Source organism: Callospermophilus lateralis, chromosome 15 (genome assembly GCF_048772815.1).
Source record: "Callospermophilus lateralis isolate mCalLat2 chromosome 15, mCalLat2.hap1, whole genome shotgun sequence".
NCBI classification, from domain to species: Eukaryota; Metazoa; Chordata; class Mammalia; order Rodentia; family Sciuridae; genus Callospermophilus; species Callospermophilus lateralis.
Window position 1 is genome coordinate 40,688,578 of NC_135319.1, and position 21,455 is coordinate 40,710,032.

At 34.7% G+C, this 21,455-nt stretch overlaps 1 protein-coding gene across 5 annotated transcripts in view; it reads right to left on the reverse strand.

The window, feature by feature from the left end:
* Herc4 (HECT and RLD domain containing E3 ubiquitin protein ligase 4) overlaps window positions 1-21,455 on the reverse strand; it is a 183,922-nt gene that overhangs the window by 126,120 nt on the left and 36,347 nt on the right. For all 5 annotated transcript variants that reach the window (XM_076834176.1, XM_076834173.1, XM_076834174.1 and 2 more), the window contains exons 5-8: window positions 20,416-20,492; window positions 16,686-16,907; window positions 15,460-15,551; window positions 12,487-12,617 (exon numbers count right to left, since the gene is read on the reverse strand). In XM_076834176.1, the coding sequence (XP_076690291.1) occupies window positions 12,487-12,617; window positions 15,460-15,551; window positions 16,686-16,907; window positions 20,416-20,492 (522 nt within the window). The remainder of the gene's footprint in view (window positions 1-12,486; window positions 12,618-15,459; window positions 15,552-16,685; window positions 16,908-20,415; window positions 20,493-21,455) is intronic.

A 21,455-nucleotide genomic window follows, 5' to 3' on the forward strand; every position in this document is an offset into this window, starting at 1 on the left:
AAAACAAAATAAAATGCCTCAGAGTAAATCTAACCAAGGAGGTGAAAGACCTCTATAAACCACAGAACACTGGAGTAGGCCCAGGCCCATCCCTCCACCAGCAGGCATCGGTTGGAGCCCAGCCTCCAGAAAAGGTTCACACCAGCAGACTAAGGAGGGAGCCCAGGCCCAGCCCAGATCCGCCCATAACATCTTGCACAGGACCCAGGTCCAGGTGTTTTTTCCAATAAATCATTGCTAAATCCCACCCCTCCCCCTGCCAAAAAAACCTACAGAACACTGAAGAAAACCTCAGAAGACTGAAGACCTCCCATGTTCATGAATGGGCAGAATTAATATTGTTAAAATTGCCATACTACCAAAAGCAATATACCGATTCAATGCAATCCCCATCAAAATACCAACAACATGCTTCATAAAACTAGAAAAAAAGGTCTAAAATTCATTAGAAAAAATAAGAGACACATAAGAGCAAAAGCAATTCTAAGCCAAAAAAGTAATACTGGAGGTATCACAACACGTGACTTTAAAATATACTACAGAGAGCTACAGAAACAAAAACTGCACAGTACTGGCACAGAAACAAACATACAGACCAATGGTACAGAATAAAGGTAAAGAGACAAATACACAGCTATAGTAATCTGATCCCTGACAAAGGTGCCAAAAACACTATAGAGAAAAGACTGCCTTTTTTTTTAACAAATGGTGCTGGGGCAACAGATCATCCATATATAGAAGAATAAAACTAGACCCTATCTCTTGCCTTGCACAAGAATCAACAACAAATGGATCAAAGACCGTGGAATTAAACCAGGAACTATCCAACTCCTAGAAGAAAATGTAGGGTCAACATTCCAATTTTTAGACACAGGCATTGAATTTCTCAATAAGACCCCTAACACTAAGGAAATAATATCAAGAGTTAACAAATTAGATGGCATCAAATTATAAAGCTTCTGCACAGACTAAAGAAAACAATTAGGAATGTCAAGAGAAAATCTTCAGAATGGGAGAAAATCCTTGCGAGCTATTGTTCTGACACAGAGGATTAATATCTAGAATGCATAAAGAGTTCAAAAACTTTACATCAAAAAAATCAAATGCCCAATTAATAAATGGGCAAATGAATTTAACAGACAATTCTCAAAAGAAGATATACCTGAAAAAATGTTCAACAAAATTAGCAACTAGAGAAATCAACACTATCTCAGGCCAATCAGAATGGCAATCATCAAGAGTACAGAATACAAATAACAATAAATGTTAAAGAAGATGTGGAGAATAAGAAACACATTTACACTGTTGGTGAGACTCAATTAGTACAATCACTATGGAAATCAGTATAAAGAATCCTCAAAAAATTAGGCATGGAACCACAATATAACTCAGCTATAGCACTCCTCAGTATTTATTTTAAAGAATTAAAATCATCTTACTACATGATACATACACACCCATGTTTGTAGCAGCACAATTTACAATAGCCAAACTATGGAACCAGCCTAGGTATCCATCAATAGGTATCCGTGAATAGATGAAAATGTCGTACATATACAACAGAATTTTATTCAGCCATAAAGAAAAATGAAATCATGGCATTTGCAGGAAAATGGATGGAACTAAAAACCATCATGTCAAGTAAAATAAGTCAAACTCAGAAGATTGTGTATTTTCTTTCATATGTGGAAGCTTGAGAGGAAAAAGTAAACGAAAGGTGGAAGTGGATCTCCTAAAAATCAAAGAGATATTAGTAAAAGAAAGGAACCATGGAATTGGCAAGAGGGAGAACAGAAGAGTAAGTGCTGGGGAGTGATGCTGGCCAAATTATAATATTGTGTGCATAATCATATATGTAATGACAAATCCCATAAATATGTAGAACTATAATGCACCAATAAAAAATGTGGGGGTCAGGGGGGCCTAACAGTGAACATCATATTCAATGATCAAAGATTGTGATCTTCTCTAAGATTACAAACAAGGTAAAGATGCTCACTTTCACTACTTCTATTCAACACAGTCCTGATGTTCAAGCCAGAACAATTTAACAGTAAATAAATGGAAAACTGGAAAGGGAGAAGTAAAATTATATGTGAGGTAGATGAAATCACTGTATATGTAGAACACACTAAAGCGTGCATACACACACACAACCATCTGTTACAATAAAGAAAGTTCTGCAAAGCAGCAGAATAAAAGCTAAAAAAAATAAGCATACCATGTTTCTGGACAGAAGACCGTATTAAGATATGTTTATGACACACAAAGCAATGTTCAGAGTCTGTATAAATACTATTAAAATTCCAATTTTTTTTTTTTTTTTGCAGAATTAGAAAAGCCCACCCTAAAATTCCTATGGCATCAAGAGATTGCAATTAGTTAAGATGATTTTGAAAAAAAAATATAAAAAAAACTGATGAATTCACACTTCCGGATTTCAAAATTTATTACAAAGGTCTAGTAATGAAAACAGAGTGTGCTGGCATATAAACCAATGGAGCAGAATAGACAACCCAGAAATAAATTCTAGCTTAATATGTTCAAATGATTTTTAACAAGTATGCCATGAACATTCACTGGGGGAAAGAACATTCTTTTTTATATAAATGGTCAGGGAAGGGGATCCAACATGGCGGCGGGCAGAGAGGCTGCGCTTTCAATAAACCCCCAGTGATGGGGTCATAAAGTCGCAAGGATAACTCTTGGATTCTACCAACGGAGAATCTCCTAGCAAAATTTCACTGAAAAGAGACCGGCCGGGAGCTACTAGGATTTTTTTGAAGCATCTGTGTGACCCGGACAAGCAAACCCTGCCACGAGACGCGGATCCACCAGCCACAGTCCGCGCACCGCGGGCGCAGCTGCAGATCCGTCCACCCGCCCGCAGCCAAAGTGACTGGGTCCTGCTAGACTCCGAGACACAGCTTGGCAGGAAGAAGTCTTTAGCCAAGCCTCCACCAGCCAGGAGCGGAGACCAACCAGGCCAGACCAGTCCCACCCCTCCCTCCGGACACTCCGCAAGGAGCCTGGGGCGCGCCATAGCAGAGAGGTGACGTCATCAGAGTTCCGCCGGCGGAATTCCTTCCCAGCAGAATTCCTTCCCAGCAGAATCCACTTTAGCAGGTGCGTGACTCCCCATTCTGATACAATCAGCCAGGAAACTTCATTGACTTCTCAGGGGTCGTGTCCGTAGGGAAGCAGAGGGGATCCCCGACCCCCAGCCCCCCATATCATCAGCGGTGACTCCCAAGGTCTTAACCGCCAGTTTACCACAGCACTGGGGCTTAAAAGGGACACGCGGTGGGGCTGCAAGTGTAACTAGACCTTTGGGGAATCACTTCTGGAGAACAGGACCTGGCTGGCAGGCTGATAGGAGGAAGGGGGTTAAGGGCTGGAGAAGTGAAATGGCTCTGGACTGACAAGTCTGAGAGACTCCCAGGAGACGCCTTACAGATATAGCTCTCAGCAGGTAGAGAGCAGAAGCTCCGCTCAGAGGGCACAGCTCCGCCTACTGGAAGAGAAGAAGGTGGATCTCTAAGACTTTAATTTTTTGTTGTTGTTGTTGTTGTTGTTGCTGCTGTTGTCGATAATTTTTTCTCTCCTTCATCTCTCTCTGTTCCTTTCTCCCCTTTTCCTTCTCTCTGTCTATCCCATTTCAAGTTTTATTGTTCCACATATCTCTCTCTCTATCCTTTTTTCTTTTTTAACAGCACCTTCATTCCCCTACCCCACAACTTTCATCCCAAGCATTACATCTTCCATTTCCTGTAATTGTCTAAATGCAAATAGGTGAATGTCTCGAGGCTGTCTATAAGACTCCTAAATACCTAGCTACTACCAACACCCTGATCCAATTGCCTGGTAGTATCCACCTTCAGTGGAGCAATCTTCTAAAGTAGCCAAGACATACTAACCATCGAACCACCAGAGCAGCTAACCTAAACATATAGTCCTAAGAACAAACAGCAAATCATTAAATGCATACAGAACCTAGAAGCCTTATATGAATTGAATGAATCAGCTTTAAAGTACAACAAAGCCCAACATTTCTAGGCATAATCTCCCAACACAAAAGAGAGACAACAGAGAAATACAAAGCCAAAATAAATGTATAGGAGAAAGCAGTTACAAAGCAGTCAAACAGAGCTGGAAAGCAACGTGAACAATATGAAAAAACAAGGGGAAAAAAGGGTTACAAACAATGCAGGACAACCTAAATATACAGGAGGACCTAGAAGAATCAGAAACATGGACAGGGAAAGAAATCAAGGCATACCTAACTCAGATGGAACGGAATATTAGAGAAGACATGAGACAGCAAATCCAAGCATGGAAAGTTTTTTTTGAAAAGGAACTAACCACACAAATTCAATCCGCAAAGAATGAGCTTTACCAGGAGATAGAGGTGTTAAAAAAAAATCAAGCTGTAATCATAGAAATGCAAGAAACCATAAATCAGATTAAAAGGCCTAATGAGAATATTACAAACAGACTAGATCAAGTAGAAGTCAGAACATCAGATAATGAAGACAAAGTTTATCAACTTGAAAAGAACATAGTCAACACAGAAAAGATGCTTAAATCTCACGAGCAATCTATCCAAGAGATATGGGATCTCATCAAAAGACCAAATTTGAGAGTCATTGGGATAGAAGAAGGCACAGAGGTTCAGTCCAAAGGAATGGATAGCTTACTAAATTAGATAATACTAGAAAACTTCCCAGAGATGAAAGATGGAATGGATTGCCAAATCCTGGAAGCTTACAGGACCCCAAACATCCAAAACCATAATGGACCAACTCCAAGACACATAATTATGAAGATAGCTAACATACAGGACAAGGAGAGAATACTAAAAGCTACGAGAGAAAGGAGGCAGATTACATTTAGGGGTAAACCAATTAGGTTAACGACTGATTTTTCATCACAGACTTTGAAAGCGAGAAGATCCTGGAACAACGTATTTCAAACACTGAAAAATAATGGATTCCAACCAAGATTACTTTATCCAGCAAAACTAAGCTTCAGATTTGACAATGAAATTAAAATATTTCACGATAAACAAAAGCTAAAAGAATTCGCAGCCAGAAAACCAGCACTGCAAAGCATTTTGAGCAAAATATTACAAGAAGAGGAATTGAAAAATAGCGACCAAAACTAACAGTGGGAGGTAGCTCAGTAAAGGGGGAGAAAAATAACCAAAGAGGGAAAATTAGCCAATCTAAAATAAATAAATAAATAAACATGACTGGAAGTACAAAACATATTTCAATTGTAACCTTAAATGTTAATGGCTTAAATTCACCAATCAAGAGACATAGGCTAGTAACCTGGATTAAAAAAACAAATCCAACAATATGCTGCCTTCAGGAGACTCATATGATAGGAAAAGACATACACAGACTGAAGGTGAAAGGTTGGGAAAAATCATACCACTCACATGGCCCTCGGAAGCAAGCAGGAGTGGCCATACTCATATCGAATAAAGTCAACTTCAAACCTAAGGTAATCAAAAGGGATAAAGGAGGACACTATATACTGTTAAAAGGAACCATCCACCATCAAGACATAACAATTATCAATTTGTATGCACCAAACAATGGTGCTGCAACGTTCATAAAACAAACCCTCCTCAAGTTCAAGAGTCAAATAGACCACAACACAATAATTATGGGGGACTTCAACACACCGCTCTCGCCATTGGACAGATCCTCTAGACAAAAGCTGAACAAAGAAACTATAAAACTCAATAACGCAATCAATAACCTAGACTTAACCGACATATATAGAATATATCAACCATCATCAAGTGGATACACATTCTTCTCAGCAGCACATGGATCCTACTCAAAGATAGACCATATATTATGCCATAGGGCGACTCTCAGTAAATATAAAGGTGTGGAGATAATACCATGCACCATATCTGACCATAATGGAATGAAACTGGAAATCAATGATAAAAGAAGGAAGGAAAAATCCTGCATCACCTGGAAAATGAACAATATGTTACTGAATGATCAATGGGTTACAGAAGATATAAAGGAGGAAATCAAAAAATTCCTAGAGATAAACGACAATACAGACACAACATACTGGAATCTATGGGACACAATGAAAGCAGTTTTAAGAGGGAAATTCATTTCCTGGAGTTCATTCCTCAAAAAAAGAAAAAACCAACAAATAAATGAACTCACACTACATCTTAAAACCTTAGAAAAGGAAGATCAAAACAACAGCAAATATAGCAGAAGACAAGAAATAATTAAAATCAGAGCGGAAATCAACAAAATTGAAACAAAAAAAACCATTGAAAAAATTGATAAAACTAAAAGTTGGTTCTTTGAAAAAATAAATAAGATCGACAGACCCTTAGCCATGCTAACGAAGAGAAGAAGAGAGAGAACGCAAATTACTAACATACGGGATGAAAAAGGCAATATCACAACAGACACTACAGAAATACAGAAGATAATTAAAAAGTATTTTGAAACCCTATATTCCAATAAAATAGAAGATAGTGAAGATATCGATAAATTTCTCAAGTCATATGATCTGCCCAGATTGAGTCAGGAAGACACACAAAATTTAAACAGACCAATAACAAAAGAAGAAATTGAAGAGGCCATCAAAAGACTACCAACTAAGAAAAGCCCTGGACCGGATGGATATACAGCAGAGTTTTACAAAACCTTCAAAGAAGAATTAATACCAATACTTTTCAAGCTATTTCAAGAAATAGAAAAAAAAGAAGCTCTTCCAAATTCATTCTATGAGGCCAACATAACCCTGATCCCAAAACCAGACAAAGACACCTCAAAGAAAGAAAACTATAGACCAATATCTCTAATGAACTTAGATGCAAAAATTCTCAATAAAATCCAGGCGAATCGAATGCAAAAGCATATCAAAAAAATTGTGCACCATGATCAAGTAGGATTCATCCCTGGGATGCAAGGCTGGTTCAATATACGGAAATCAATAAATGTTATTCACCACATCTCGATAGATGCAGAAAAAGCATTTGACAAAGTACAGCATCCCTTTATGTTCAAAACACTAGAAAAAGTAGGGATAACAGGAACTTACCTCAACATTGTAAAAGCTTATATGCTAAGCCTCAGGCTAGCATCATTCTAAATGGAGAAAAACTGAAGGCATTCCCTCTAAAATCTGGAACTAGACAGGGATGCCCTCTCTCACCACTTCTATTCAATTTAGTTCTTGAAATACTAGCCAGAGCAATTAGACAGACAAAAGAAATTAAAGGCATAAAAATAGGAAAAGAAGAACTTAAATTATCGCTATTTGCGGATGACATGATAATATACTTAACAGACCCAAAAGGGTCTACAAAGAAACTGCTAGAGTTAATAAATGAATTCAGCAAAGTGGCAGGATATAAAATCAACACACATAAATCAAAGGCATTCCTGTATATCAGCAACAAAACTTCTGAAATGGAAATGAGGAAAACCACTCCATTCACAATATCCTCAAAAAAAATAAAATACTTGGGAATCAACCTAACAAAAGAGGTGAAAGATTTATACAATGAAAACTACAGAACCCTAAAGAGAGAGACAGAAGAAGATCTTAGAAGATGGAAAAATGTGCCCTGTTCATGGATAGGCAGAACTAACATCATCAAAATGGCGATATTACCCAAAGTTCTCTACAGGTTTAATGCAATGCCAATCAAAATCCCAATGGCATTTCTTGTAGAAATAGATAAAGCAATCATGAAATTCATATGGAATAACAAAAGACCCAGAATAGCAAAAGCAATTCTAAGCAGGAAGTGTGAATCTGGAGGTATAGCGATACCAGAGTTCAAACTGTACTACAAAGCAATAGTAACAAAAACAGCATGGTACTGGTACCAAAACAGGCAGGTGGATCAATGATACAGAATAGAGGACACAGAAACCAATCCACAAAATTACAACTTTCTTATATTTGATAAAGGGGCTAAAAACATGCAATGGAGGAAGGATAGCATCTTCAACAAATGGTGCTGGGAAAATTGGAAATCTATATGCAACAAAATGAAACTGAATCCCTTTCTCTCGCCATGCACAAAAGTTAACTCAAAATGGATCAAGGAGATTGATATCAAATCAGAGACCCTGCACCTGACAGAAGAAAAAGTTGGCTCCGATCTACATATTATGGGGTCAGGCTCCAAATTCCTTAATAGGACGCCCATAGCCCAAGAGTTAATAACAAGAATAAACAAATGGGACTTACTTAAACTAAAAAGTTTTTTCTCAGCAAGAGAAACAATAAGAGAAGTAAATAGGGAGCCTACATCCTGGGAACAAATCTTCACTCCTCACACTTCAGATAGAGCCCTAATTTCCAGAATATACAAAGAACTCACAATAAGATAACAAATAACCCAATCAACAAATGGGCCAAGGACCTGAACAGACACTTCTCAGAAGAGGACATACAATCAATCAATAAGTACATGTAAAAATGCTCACCATCTCTAGCAGTCAGAGAAATGCAAATCAAAACCACCCTAAGATACCATCTCACTCCAGTAAGATTGGGAGCCATTAGGAAGTCAAACAACAATAAGTGCTGGCGAGGATGTGGGGAAAAGGGTACACTTGTACATTGCTGGTGGGACTGCAAATTGGTGCGGCCAATATGGAAAGCAGTATGGAGATTCCTGGGAAAGCTGGGAATGGAACCACCATTTGACCCAGCTATCGCCCTCCTCGGACTATTCCCTGAGGACCTTAAAAGAGCATACTATAGGGATACTGCCACATCAATGATCATAGTAGCACAATTCACAATAGCTAGACTGGAACCAACCTAGATGCCCTTCAATAGATGAATGGATAAAAAAAAAAAAAAATGTGGCATCTATACACAATGGAGTATTATGCAGCACTAAAAAATGACAAAATCATGGAATTTGCAGGGAAATGGATGGCATTAGAGCAGATTATGCTAAGTGAAGCTAGCCAATCCTTAAAAAACAAATGCCAAATGACTTCTTTGATTTAAGGAGAGTAACTAAGAACTGAACAGGGGGAAAGAGCATGAGGAAAAGATTAACATTAAACTGAGATGAGTGATGGGAGGGAAAGGGAGAGAGAAGGGAAATTGCATGGAAACGGAAGGAAACCCTCATCGTTATACGAAATCACATATATGAGGTTGGGAGGGGAAGGGGGGGGGAAGGGAGAGAACTGAACAACAACAGATGAGGTAGAGAGGGAAGATGGGAGGGGAGGGGAGGGGGGATAGTAGGGGATAGGAAAGGCAGCAGAATACAACAGTCACTAATATGGCATTATGTAAATATGGTGAATGTGTAACTGATGTGATTCTGCAATTTGTATTTGGGGTAAAAATGGAAGTGCATAACTCACTTGAATCAAATGTATGAAAGATGAAAAAAAGAAAATTAAAATTAAAATTAAAAAAAAAAAAAAAAAAGACTGGCACTGAGGCCAGTGCCATGGCACACACCAGCAGCTGGTGAGGCTGAGGCAGGAGGATCAAGAGCTCAAAGCCAGGCTCAGCAACTCATGAGGCTCTAAGCAACTTAGCAATACCTTGTCTCTAAATAAAATATGAAAAGGACTGGGGATGTGACTCAGTAGTTAAGTACTCCTGGATTCAATCCCCAGTAACAAAAAGAAAAAAAAAAGAAAAGAAAAAGAAAAAAAGACTGGCATTGAGTTCAGAAGTATGTTGGATTAATTCCTTGTTGAAATAATTTATACATTTATTTCATCATCAATTAGTGTACTTATTTTTTCTTTTGTGAAAGTTTGCAACAATGCTATATAATCAACAATCACAGTTATAGTGGTGTGCAAGAAGCATCTACCCTAAAGCTTAGGAGACAGGTTAACTGTGGTTCATCTGAACAATATTGGGTTCTTCTTCAGGTTGCAGCTCAGAGGACTTAGCTACAGACAAAGGCAAAGTTAGGTTTTATTCAAATGTGTTGCTTCTTGGGGCCAAAATAACATTGTACTAACTACCTGAGGCCTGCTTTTCTCTTAGCCTATCATTAGACACTCTAAGAATATGAACTGTTTCATTACCCTCTATGTCCAATTTCATTGGCCAAAGGAAATAATTGCAAAACCTCTATTATTACTTCTAGTGGAAGAAGTTCCAAAGTCTCATAGCAAAGCGCATGGAAGCACCAGAAAGATGTGAAGATTTGAGAATAAGATCTACCTACCTCATGTGTATCTACAGTTACTTTCTACTCTGCATATATCTATATAATATCTGAAAATGAACATAATATTTCAAAATAGTTTATTTTTAAAATTAAAATCATAAGTATTCCTCATTATAACAAGTGCAATTTGTAAGAGAGTAAGGGAAATTAAACCTATAGAAATGTATATTCCATGTACCCATTATAAAAATGACAAATACATACAGTTTTGATTTCATATTTGAAAAATTGTATTTATGACTGGTTATACTAACTATTCTTTACTACTCATAGTTGTCATAGTGTGAGACATTACAATAATTTCTTTCACAGCAGAAATTGAAATGAGTAAAATTATGTTTAAAATATTAAAAAAAAAAATAAAATAAATGGTCAGGGAAAATTAGACATCTACATACTAAAGAATGAAGGTGAATCCTTATTTCATACCACACACAAAAATTAAATTCTAATGAGTCATCCATCTAAATCTAAAAATTAAACTTATAAAACTTAGAAGAAAACAGTGCAAAACTGGATTTGGTGATCATTTCTTGGATATGACACAAAAGACCCAGGCAACAAAAGAACAAAGTAGATGAACAGGACTTCATAAAAACTAAAAAATTTTGTGCACCAAAAGACACTATTAGGTTGTGGCTCAGAGGTACAGTGCTTGCCTAGCACATGTGAGGCAAGTAGTTTGATCCTCAGCACCACATATAAATAAATAAATAAATAATAAATCAAAATTTTTTTTAAAAAAAAGATATTATTAGGTGTAGGGGTGCATGCCCATACCTATCTACTCAAGAAGTTGAGGACAGAAACCTGGAGTCAGCCCAGACAATACATCAACACCCTCATAAAATATATACTGTAAAGATAATAGTATACAACCAGAGATATGAAAAACAGTGCTCAATATGTGTGATAAGAATTGTAAAAACAAATGCCAATGTTTTCTCTGATATAAGGAGGCTGACTCATAGCGCCCTAGGGAGGGGGAGAATGGGAGGATTAGATGAATTCTAGATAGGGAAGAGGGGTGGGAGGGAAATGGAGGGGGAAGGGGATTAGCAAGGATGGTGGAATGTGATGGACATCATTATCCAAAGTACACGTATGAAGACTCAACTGGGTGTCAACATAATTTATATACAAACAGAAATTTGAAAATTTGTGGTATATATGTGTAATAAGAATTGTAATGCAAAAAAACCCCCACAAAATACATGTATAAAGACATGAATTGGCGTGAACATACTTTATATACCAGATATGAAAAACTGTGCTATATATGTATAATAAGAATTACAGGGGCTGGGGTATAGCTCAATTGGCAGAGTGCTTGCTTTGCATGCACAAAGCCCTGAGTTCAATCCCCAGCGCGCGCGCGCGCGCGCGCGCACACACACACACACACACACACAATAATAAGGAAACAATTCAATTTAGCCAAAGGAATGGGAGGAGTCGCTATCAACATAATACAAGGGCAACCCCCAAAAAAACAGAAGAAAATAGCTCTAAATCATGAGAGAGGATTAACATCTAGAACACAGAAAGAACTTTTATACAAAATCCAAACCTAGGTTCAAAAATGGGAATAGAATTTGGACAAACATTTCCCCAAAGGTGTACATATAGTCAGTAAGCACATGAAAAGATACTCAGTATCACTAAACATCAAGGAAATTTAAAGAAAAACCACACTGACATACCACCTCACACCTACCAGGGTGGCTACTTGAAAAAAAAACAACTGGGGGAGTGGGAGGAAGGAAAGGGGAGAAATGGGAAAGACTGTAGAATGAATCAGACATAACTTTCCTATATTCAAATATGAATATGCGACCAGAGTAACACCATATCATGTATAATCACAAAAGTGGGAAGTTATTCTTCATGTATGTATGATATGTCAAAATATATTCTACTGTCATGTATAACCAAAAAGAACAAATAAAAACATAGAGAAAAGAAAAACTAACAAGTGTTATTAAGAATATGGAGAAAATGGAAATCTGTGCACTATTGGTGGAAATATAAGATGATACAGCAACTATGAAAAACAGGAGAGCACTCCCTTAAAAAAAAAAAAAATATATAACCACTACATAAAAGATGGTTTTCCTATACTGATGATTCCTTAGCAGCAAATTAAGCATTTAGCAGGAAATGTTTCATTTCAGATTATTAGATACCTAAAACAATTTACTAAACAAACCCTAAATAATAATAGCATCAAGACCAAAATGCTCTTTTCTAGAACACCTTACCTTCCACAAGCAATCTGAGTGACGATGCTTCCCATAAGTTCAAAAACTTTCCTTGGGTTTATTTCATGACTGGTAGAGTTATGACCCAACTGACCATATCCTCCAGCTCCAAAAGTAAACACTCCACCTTCCTAAAAAAAGACAAAACCATTTATTAGAAGGCCTAAATCAATAAAATAACTGATTTTCAGAAAAATAAGCCGATCTTACATATGGACTCAATTTTGTCTCTTATAATTGTCTTCAAAATTTAACAGTTAACAGATGATTCATTGAAGAAAAAAATGTCTTCAAAATAAGAGAATTCCAGTCCAAAAGGTATATAATTTTCACATATTTTACATTGAAAGACTTAAAGTTTGGGGGATTTTTTGTTGTTGCTGATTTTTTTGCTAAATGATTACTTATTTGCATTGCCTTTAACCTCATTATATTCTTGAATTTGAAGTACACATTTATAAAATTTCACAAATACCTAAAGATAGTACCATAATAAAATTTTGCAAGCTAATTATGCTTTGAAAATAAATCTCTGCATAAAGTACATGCAACCAGAGTGCACAAATAGTGATTTTAAGCAGATAGTGCAATGTAAATGTTCTTTATAAACAATTTTTTTTTCTTTTTAAAATTTATAGAAAGCACCAAATGTAAAAAGTAGAAAGAAAATACAATTATTATACAGCCACTGCTCAGTTACACTAACTGGCAAAAGTAACTGGAAAAAGAATGGACATCTTATTATATTTATGCCTCCTCTTTACCTTTTTTGAGAAGTACTTTATGTGAAAATTTTAAAAAGCACTGGAATGCTTTGAAGTAAATTGTGGTCATCAAGTCAATTCCCACATCAAGGTGTATATATATTTGATGGCTCAAGTCTCTAACAAAAAATACAGAATCTTAATACTATTACCACACTCACAAAATTAATACTAACTTCTTAAGTCATCTAAAATCCAGGCCATGCTTTGTTTTGAATTTTTGCTTTTTGCAGTAATGGGGCTCATTCCTGGAGCCTCATGGATACTAGGCAACTACTCCACAACTGAGTTGTATCTCAGTCCTTTTTAATATCTATTTTCAGACAAGTTCTCACAAAGTTGCCCGGGATTGCTTCAAACTTATTATCCTTTTGCCTCAGTCTCCTACCTAGCTGGGATTACAGGTGTGCTATTGTGGAATTGTTTTAATAGCAAAACTATGACCTTTGATGTAAAATTTCATTATCTCTGGGGTAGATTCTTAAAAGTGGGATTGCTAAGTCAAAAGGTATATTTATATGTGATTTACATAATTAATTTGCAAATGAACTTTAAAAAATCTGAATGTTTTGGTGGTATCTCCATACTCACTAATACTACATGTCTTTCCATTTATTGTATTTTAAAAATCAGCTTTTAAAACTTTCTTAATGCAGTTATCCTAATGTAGGTATTTACATAAGAAAGCTGCTTCATAAAGCAATGCTAATCTATGCACAAGAAATTCTTTCACAAAAGTAGAAGATATATAGATATGAGGCATATATTCTAACTTAAAGGAAAATAAATATTTACTTTTGGAATTTTAAAATCTAGTTTTCTTTAAAATAATGTATGCCAAAAATTCTAGTGAACAAATATCACCAATTATTGTCTTCTGAAAGATAAATGCAGAAGATTGGTAGAAAACATTTTTTAAAACTTTCAATGGATAGTAAATGGGATAGTAAATGGTTATTTGATAGATTCAATCTGAAAAGTATTATTAGTTTATTACAAATTACCACACAAAATTAGATACCATATGAAACATATTTTGACACAAAATATTTTTGTTATTTCTATATAGAATTATTTCTTTCAAATATCAAAGACAGAATGACTAAAATTTATTAAAAAAAAGTGATTAAAAATAAGACTTTAGTGATTACAATTGTAATTTGAATGATAAAAAAAACAACAAAACATAACAGGATTGGTAAGTACTTACAGTAAAGACTTCCTTACTAACAGCAAGTAAGATTAAATATTTAAAAATTAACTTACTATAATTGGTCATTTTTTAAAATTCACTAAATTTGACAATGATTAAAAACAATCTTCGTCATGCCAAAAATTCTCAATATGAGAGAATAAAAGTACAGAATTTTAAAAGTCTATTAAAAGATAATTTCCTTCTTAATTTTATCTACTTGCAGGACAAAGATAAAGAAATAAAAACACCATTTTCTAATTTAGTCAATGAAAACCTTGCCAAATTCTTTATGTTCACATGAATGACTATAATAAATATTTTTTCAGTTAAGGTTAATAGAATGGAGTTTTTTGCTATTGCTTTGGGTTTTGATGCTGGGGATTGGTGCTCTCTCATGCTGGGAAAGAACTCTAACACTGAGCTACATCTGCAGCCTGAATATTTTCATTTTCATTTAACTCCTAGACACTAAAAAACTAAGCAGTACTGATAGTGAGTTAGCACACACCCAAGAAACTGAGAGATGAAAAAGTTAAAGCCATCGACAAACTGTGTTGAAAGTTCACTATAATTGTCCAATACTCAGGCTATAAATAACAGAAATTAAGTTTCCTCTACTACATGTTCTAAAATGTTTATAAGTAAATAGAAGGTAACTTCAAATTAGATAAAGCTATGTAATATAAACGGGACTGATACACATAGCATGGCAAGTCTGATGAACTAAAATGGGATAATTTTTTCAAAAATATTATTCAATCAGTTATTTCATGTAACTGTTGAGAAACACAATATACATAACATGTAAGAAGTATTTCATAATTCATATTTTATAATGTTAAGGCTGAAAATTAATGCAAATTGTTTTTAAGAATAAATAATAATCTAGGTCTTTTTACTAGTTATTTTTGAAACATCAACTTCAACCTAAAGTTTTAATATAAAAATCATGAAACATTCACTAATTATGAAAGAACTATTATGAGTAATAATAAAGTTTTAGGAGTATAATACCTTGGTTAGCGCAGCTGTATGATCTTCTCCGCAACAAATATAAACTATTTTCTGAGATCTTAGTGACTTTAGTAAATTAGGAACATACCTATCTGAAAATTCCAACAAGAGATGTTAACAATATTCTTTAAATTGAAATTCTTTTAAATGTGTTTTCTACACAGCTTCCCAAGCTCAACACAGTGATGACTGAATAATTTTAACTAAGAGTCAATGATTTTATAGTACGAGCCTACTATCTATCCATTATACTGTATAAAGTAAGGATTTAAATACTTAAGTGTTAAGCAACCTATATGCCAATAAGCACAGGACTAAGCAATCAAGGAAGTTAAAAAATTTATTTAACTGCTTCTAATTTTCTATATACACATCATTCTTTATATATTTACCTTGTGATTATGCTCACAGGATTCTACTTAGTAGATTGAAAACTCTATTTTCTGCTATTTTTGTAGCAGTAATGATATATACTGTTGTATCATGGCACATTTTTCTTATATAGATTTATTTGTTAATTCTTTAAGAATATTATTTGTTTATCATTAGCAGTTGTTACTAGATCAACAACTCACTTTTGTACATTTCAGTCATCACAATTATGCTGAACTTCATGAAATTACCATTTCTGTAATGCACCATATTGGCTAATCAACTGCAGTTATGAAAAATCATATCCAAGATCCTGATTGTTTCAGATAGTTAAAATTTCTTATGATTCAAAGTATTTTATTGTCAAGACTCTAGCATCGCTGTCAGAAGAGAAAGCAACCAAAAAATTAATTTAATGACCCAGATCATGTAAGTATTTCTCTGAAATACAAATTTAAAACTTCAGGTTACAGAAGTTTTTGTTTTGTTTTCCTTTCTTGAGGGGCAGTATTCTGGCAAGCACCCAGCCCCTTCCCAAAATAATTTTACGGCTTCTTTCAATTGATGGTGGCCAATAATGAAACATGCTGATTACCAATCTGAAGGAATGCTCTTCAACTGTCTTTTAAGGAACATCCAAAAATGTTGTTCAGATATAATTTCTATAATTTACAATAAAACCTTTTTTGCCTCCCACCATTCCTTCAAAATGCTATCAAAAGATATTTTTAAATTAACATATCAGTCTTATCCTCTGAAAATATGAACACATTTTTTTCTGACACAATAAAAATCATTCAACTCGAAAGAGCATGTCTTTTAAAAAGTACATTTGAACTATAATGAGAACCTACCATTTTCATCATTAAGACCTAGCTGACCAAATTTGTTGCGTCCCCATCCAAAGATAGCTCCAGAAAGAGTAAGTACAAAACTATGGGCTCCTCCAGCTGCAACTTGCATGAAAGGAATTCCAAGCAAAGACTTAATCAATTGTGGTGAAGCTTGCTTTTTACATTCAATGCCTAAACCCAACTGGCCATATTTATTCTGTCCCCAACAAAAAACTTCGCTTGCTGTAAAACAAAAATAAAACAAATAACAAAATCACAAAATTATTATTAACATACAAAAAAAATTGATTTGAAGATCATCTGCTATTTTGGGACATTGCTCCTCTCAGTAGATGGAAACATTCATGATCTTTTTAGCATTTAGATTTATTTCATATAAACATAAAAAACATTTATACTACCTAGAGTATTATCTATAAGAACATTCTACATTTTATTTTGATTAATTACACTGATGGAGAATTATCTAAGTAAGGATAATCTTGTCCTTACGATCCTTCACAATAGCTAGCTCTTTTTAATATTCTTCTATTTTAATATTCCTCAATATCTAAAGCTCAAAACTTCAATTATCAATTGTATGCTGATCACATTCAAAATCTATCATTAGTTCAAATCTCTCCTGAGCAAAATCCATATAACCCAGTGTTGACCTGACGTTCACACTTGGATATGTCAAATGCACTTCTAACTCAGCATGTTCCAAACTGAATTCATGATCTCCACTCTATCTTCCACACCTGTACCTCTTTTTAGTGTTGCCCATTTCAATAAATAACATAGTAACTTATTCAGTAATACACTAGGGAACCATCATTAATAACCCCTCCTCTCTTATATCATACATATCCATATCACTAGATAATATATAATTTCCTTTCTAAAGAAAAATATGACAGATCTGTTCTTCACCATTGTACCTGGCTATATAAGTTTCCCCAGTTTGTTTGTTTTACTCCCCCAGTGCCAGACTATTTCATAACTTCAGACATCTTTTTATCTTTATTAAACCAACAACTGGCATTAAACTAGTTAAGTGCTTCAGTGCACAAATATTTATTTGTTTGTTTATACGTGGTGCTGAGGATCAAACCCAGTGCCTCAAGTGCTAGGCAAATGCTCTACCACTGAGCCACAACCCAAGTACAGTACACAAGCATTTTTTAAAAATTCCTACTACAAAATCGTACACACTTAAAAAGCAAACATCTATAAGGTACAGCAGCATGTGTCTATAATTCCAACAACTGGGGAGGCTGAGGCAGGAGGATCATAACTTTCAGACCAGCCTTAGCAACTTACGTGAAGCCCTAAGCAACTTAGATCTTGTCTCAAAATAAAAAATGGAAAAGGACTGGAAATGTAGCTCAGAGGTAAAGAGACCCTGGGGTTCAAGTCCCAGTATCAAATTTTTAAAAAAGTAAGCTTCCCTCCATAATTTAAGTCCCTAAATTCTTCTTCTAAGACAACTATTTCTACCCTTTACTAGTAAGTCCTCTCAGCCTCTCAGAAATGTTCTATATACATACAAGACATTTACATATTTGCATAGCAATATTATAAAAAGGCAGATCTGGTAATTTTGTTTGCCTGAAAAAAAAATTTGGTGTCTTCTAATTGCTCTTGGGACAACACTTTGAAGAATGTAAGGCTTTGTATGATCTACATGTTTCCAATCTCATTTCGTATCTTCCTTCACTCACTGTACTCTAATCCCAGTTGTCTTCCTTTGAATTTTTCAATAGCTGCTCCTCACACATTTGTTGTTCCCTCTGTTTAAACCTTCCCCTCATCTTTATCTGGTATCCTTCTACTTTCTATCAGGAGAAGTCTTCATTCCCTGATTACCCAGATTAAGGACAGTCCTCCCTATTAAATGTTCTAGATACTTCAAACTTTATTTTATTTTATTTTTTTTTACAACCATATGGTAGTATGTATCATTATTGTATGGCTGTATCATGAGGGCCTATGTATTGCCTATCACTATATACTACAGTGTACCTAGTTCACACTAAATGTTCAACGAATTGTTAGATGAATGTGATACTAAAGCATAAAGCTGTGTAACACACACACACACACACACACACACACACACACACCAAAAAAAAAAAAAACAAGGTCAAAATGGAAAACTGCCCTCATTTGTATATTCTTGGGGTCTAAATATATGCTGGATCTACATACCAAAATATCAAAAAAGAAGGCAGTAGAGCAACAGCAAAGAATACAGAGATGCCTCGTTCCTTGATGCCTACAGAAATCCAAATTCCTTAATACAACACTAAAGGTCCTTTTTTGTAACACATTTTTGTTTGTATTTCAGCCTCAACTGAAATATATCTCCCATAACCTTCACAATTCATAAAACCATATGCCAATACTCAATTACAACACCTTCTTGGCTCCATGTCTTTACTAGTACTATCCCCTTTGTCAACACTCCAACCACTTAATAATTCTATATTTCTTAAATTCTATTTATCTTTGAAGACTCATACCAAATAGCAATCTTCTCCTTATGCTACCATTCTATTAATCAGAACCAATGACTTTTTATTTACCTCAAAGGATTTTACTTCTATCTTGATCAAAATATTAACTATTTTTTTCCTTCCTCAAACTATTTGGATATATGCCTCTCCCACTAGACTTTAAAGCCCCTAAAACTGTCTTGGTTTGTTTGTTTCCTCACAATTCTATCCCAGTGTTTTATTCATAGTAGCTCACCCTAGACATTCACTGAATTTAATAATATAATGATGATGATTAAAAAAAAGACCCAGGAACTTATTTTCATAAATGGTCTTAAAAAAGAAAAGAAAAAGAATGGCAGATTCTTTACTAACCTATGTCCTAGTTCTCAGCTGGAATATAAAGATTAAATTTAAAAAAAATTAATAAAAAAAAAAAAAAAGATTAAATTAAATCAGTAAAAGAGCTGGGGCTATGGCTCAGTGGTAGTACACTTGCCTGGCATGTGTGATTCTCAGCACCACATATGAATAAATAAAGCCTATCAACAACTAAAAAAATCAGTAAAACAGGAACACAAAGCTAACAGTATGTTTAAATACTTTCTCTACTTTTAGTCACAAAAAGTTTATCTGTGAGCTTAAAATGAGATTGGAGGCCATTCTTCCCCAGCTATGAAAAAATAGTTTTTAATTATGATGTGAAAAGTTAAAAACAAAAATAAATTTCGTCACTATAATAAACAACTAAAAATGACACCATTCACAAACAGAAAAAAAAAAAAATGCACACCTAAGAGGGAAAAAAAAAAATCTAATAAAAGGGCTGGGGTGCTGGTTTAGTGATAGAGTGCTTGCCTAGCACATATGAGGCACTGGGTTCAATCCTCAGCACCACATAAAAATAAATTATACAAAGGTTTAAAAAAAACTAATTAAACAACGTATAAGATCTCTCCACATAAAACAAAATACTAAGGAAAATGTTAAAAGACTTAAAAAACAGAGAGAGATGTTCAAGATCCCAAGACTCAATACTATAAAGATTTTTCTCGAATTCATTTACAGACAACAAAATATCAAAATTCCATCAAGTTCTTTGTTTAAAAAAACTGACAAGCTAATACTAAAATTTATATTGGATGAAAAGGATCAAGAAAAACCAGGACAATCTTGGAAAAGATTAAAAAGTCAGAGCCCTTTCTGCTCAAAGCATCAGTAATAAATTGGAAGAAAATAAAAACAATGCTTACCTTTAGAAAGTGCAAGTGAATGATAGTAACCGCAAGCAACCTGTACTATCTGGATATCTGACAAACTTTTAATATTTCTAGAAAAGAAGAAAGAGCAGGATCAATTCATTCCATTTAACACATGGATCTTGAATGTCACTTACTCATGCTATTTACTGAATACGTACTATGTGCAGAGTTTCATACTGACCTCAATTAAGGCCAATTTACCAAAAAATTTATATTAAAAAAAAATCAGTAATCAAGATCTAAATATAAAAAAAGTAAAAGCTATGAAAGAAAAAACCCTCAAAGAAAATACTTAAGCAAAGTGAACAATGTTCACATGTCAAATACTCTTCATAGTGCTCTGACAATTCAGAATTTCCTTTTATTATAAATTTTAAAAAATCTATACTGTGTGAAAGCAATATATTTGTAAAATAAATGTACATGATTTAAATTGGTGTTTGGTCTAGTTTAATACATGTTCTTCTCTATTAGATTCCTTAGAACCAATAAGGATTCCTATCATATTTTCTACCAATTCACAAATTATGAAATCTATTCCTTTTAGGTCATCCTTTTGTTTACATATCAATCAATCAGTGACATCTAACTTTCTTACTAGGAAAATTTAATCAACTCACATTTATGATTATCACTGATATGTTAAATCTTATTTTCTGTCATCTGTGTTTTGTTCTAATACTTCTATAATCCCACCCTCCCTTTCTAATGTTTGCTTAATTGCAATGCAATTCTAAAGGCTAACTGGGGGAGAAAAAAAAAAAAAAAACCACTACAAATATCTATTAACCTTGTGCTTCAAACCATCCCAAATCATGTTATATACTTCCCCTTTTCCTGGTCTTTCTACTGTTTTTCCTGAGTGAATGCTTTCAAGGAAAAAAAGGGGAGGGGCGGGGGGGAATAAAAAACATGTTTCTTATTTCCCTTTACCTGATACTGCCATCTGACCTGATTCTGCCAAATGAGAGTCCAGAGCAAGTTCTGAATAGAGTGTCGATACCCATGATTTTCGGGAAGCAGCTTCAGCA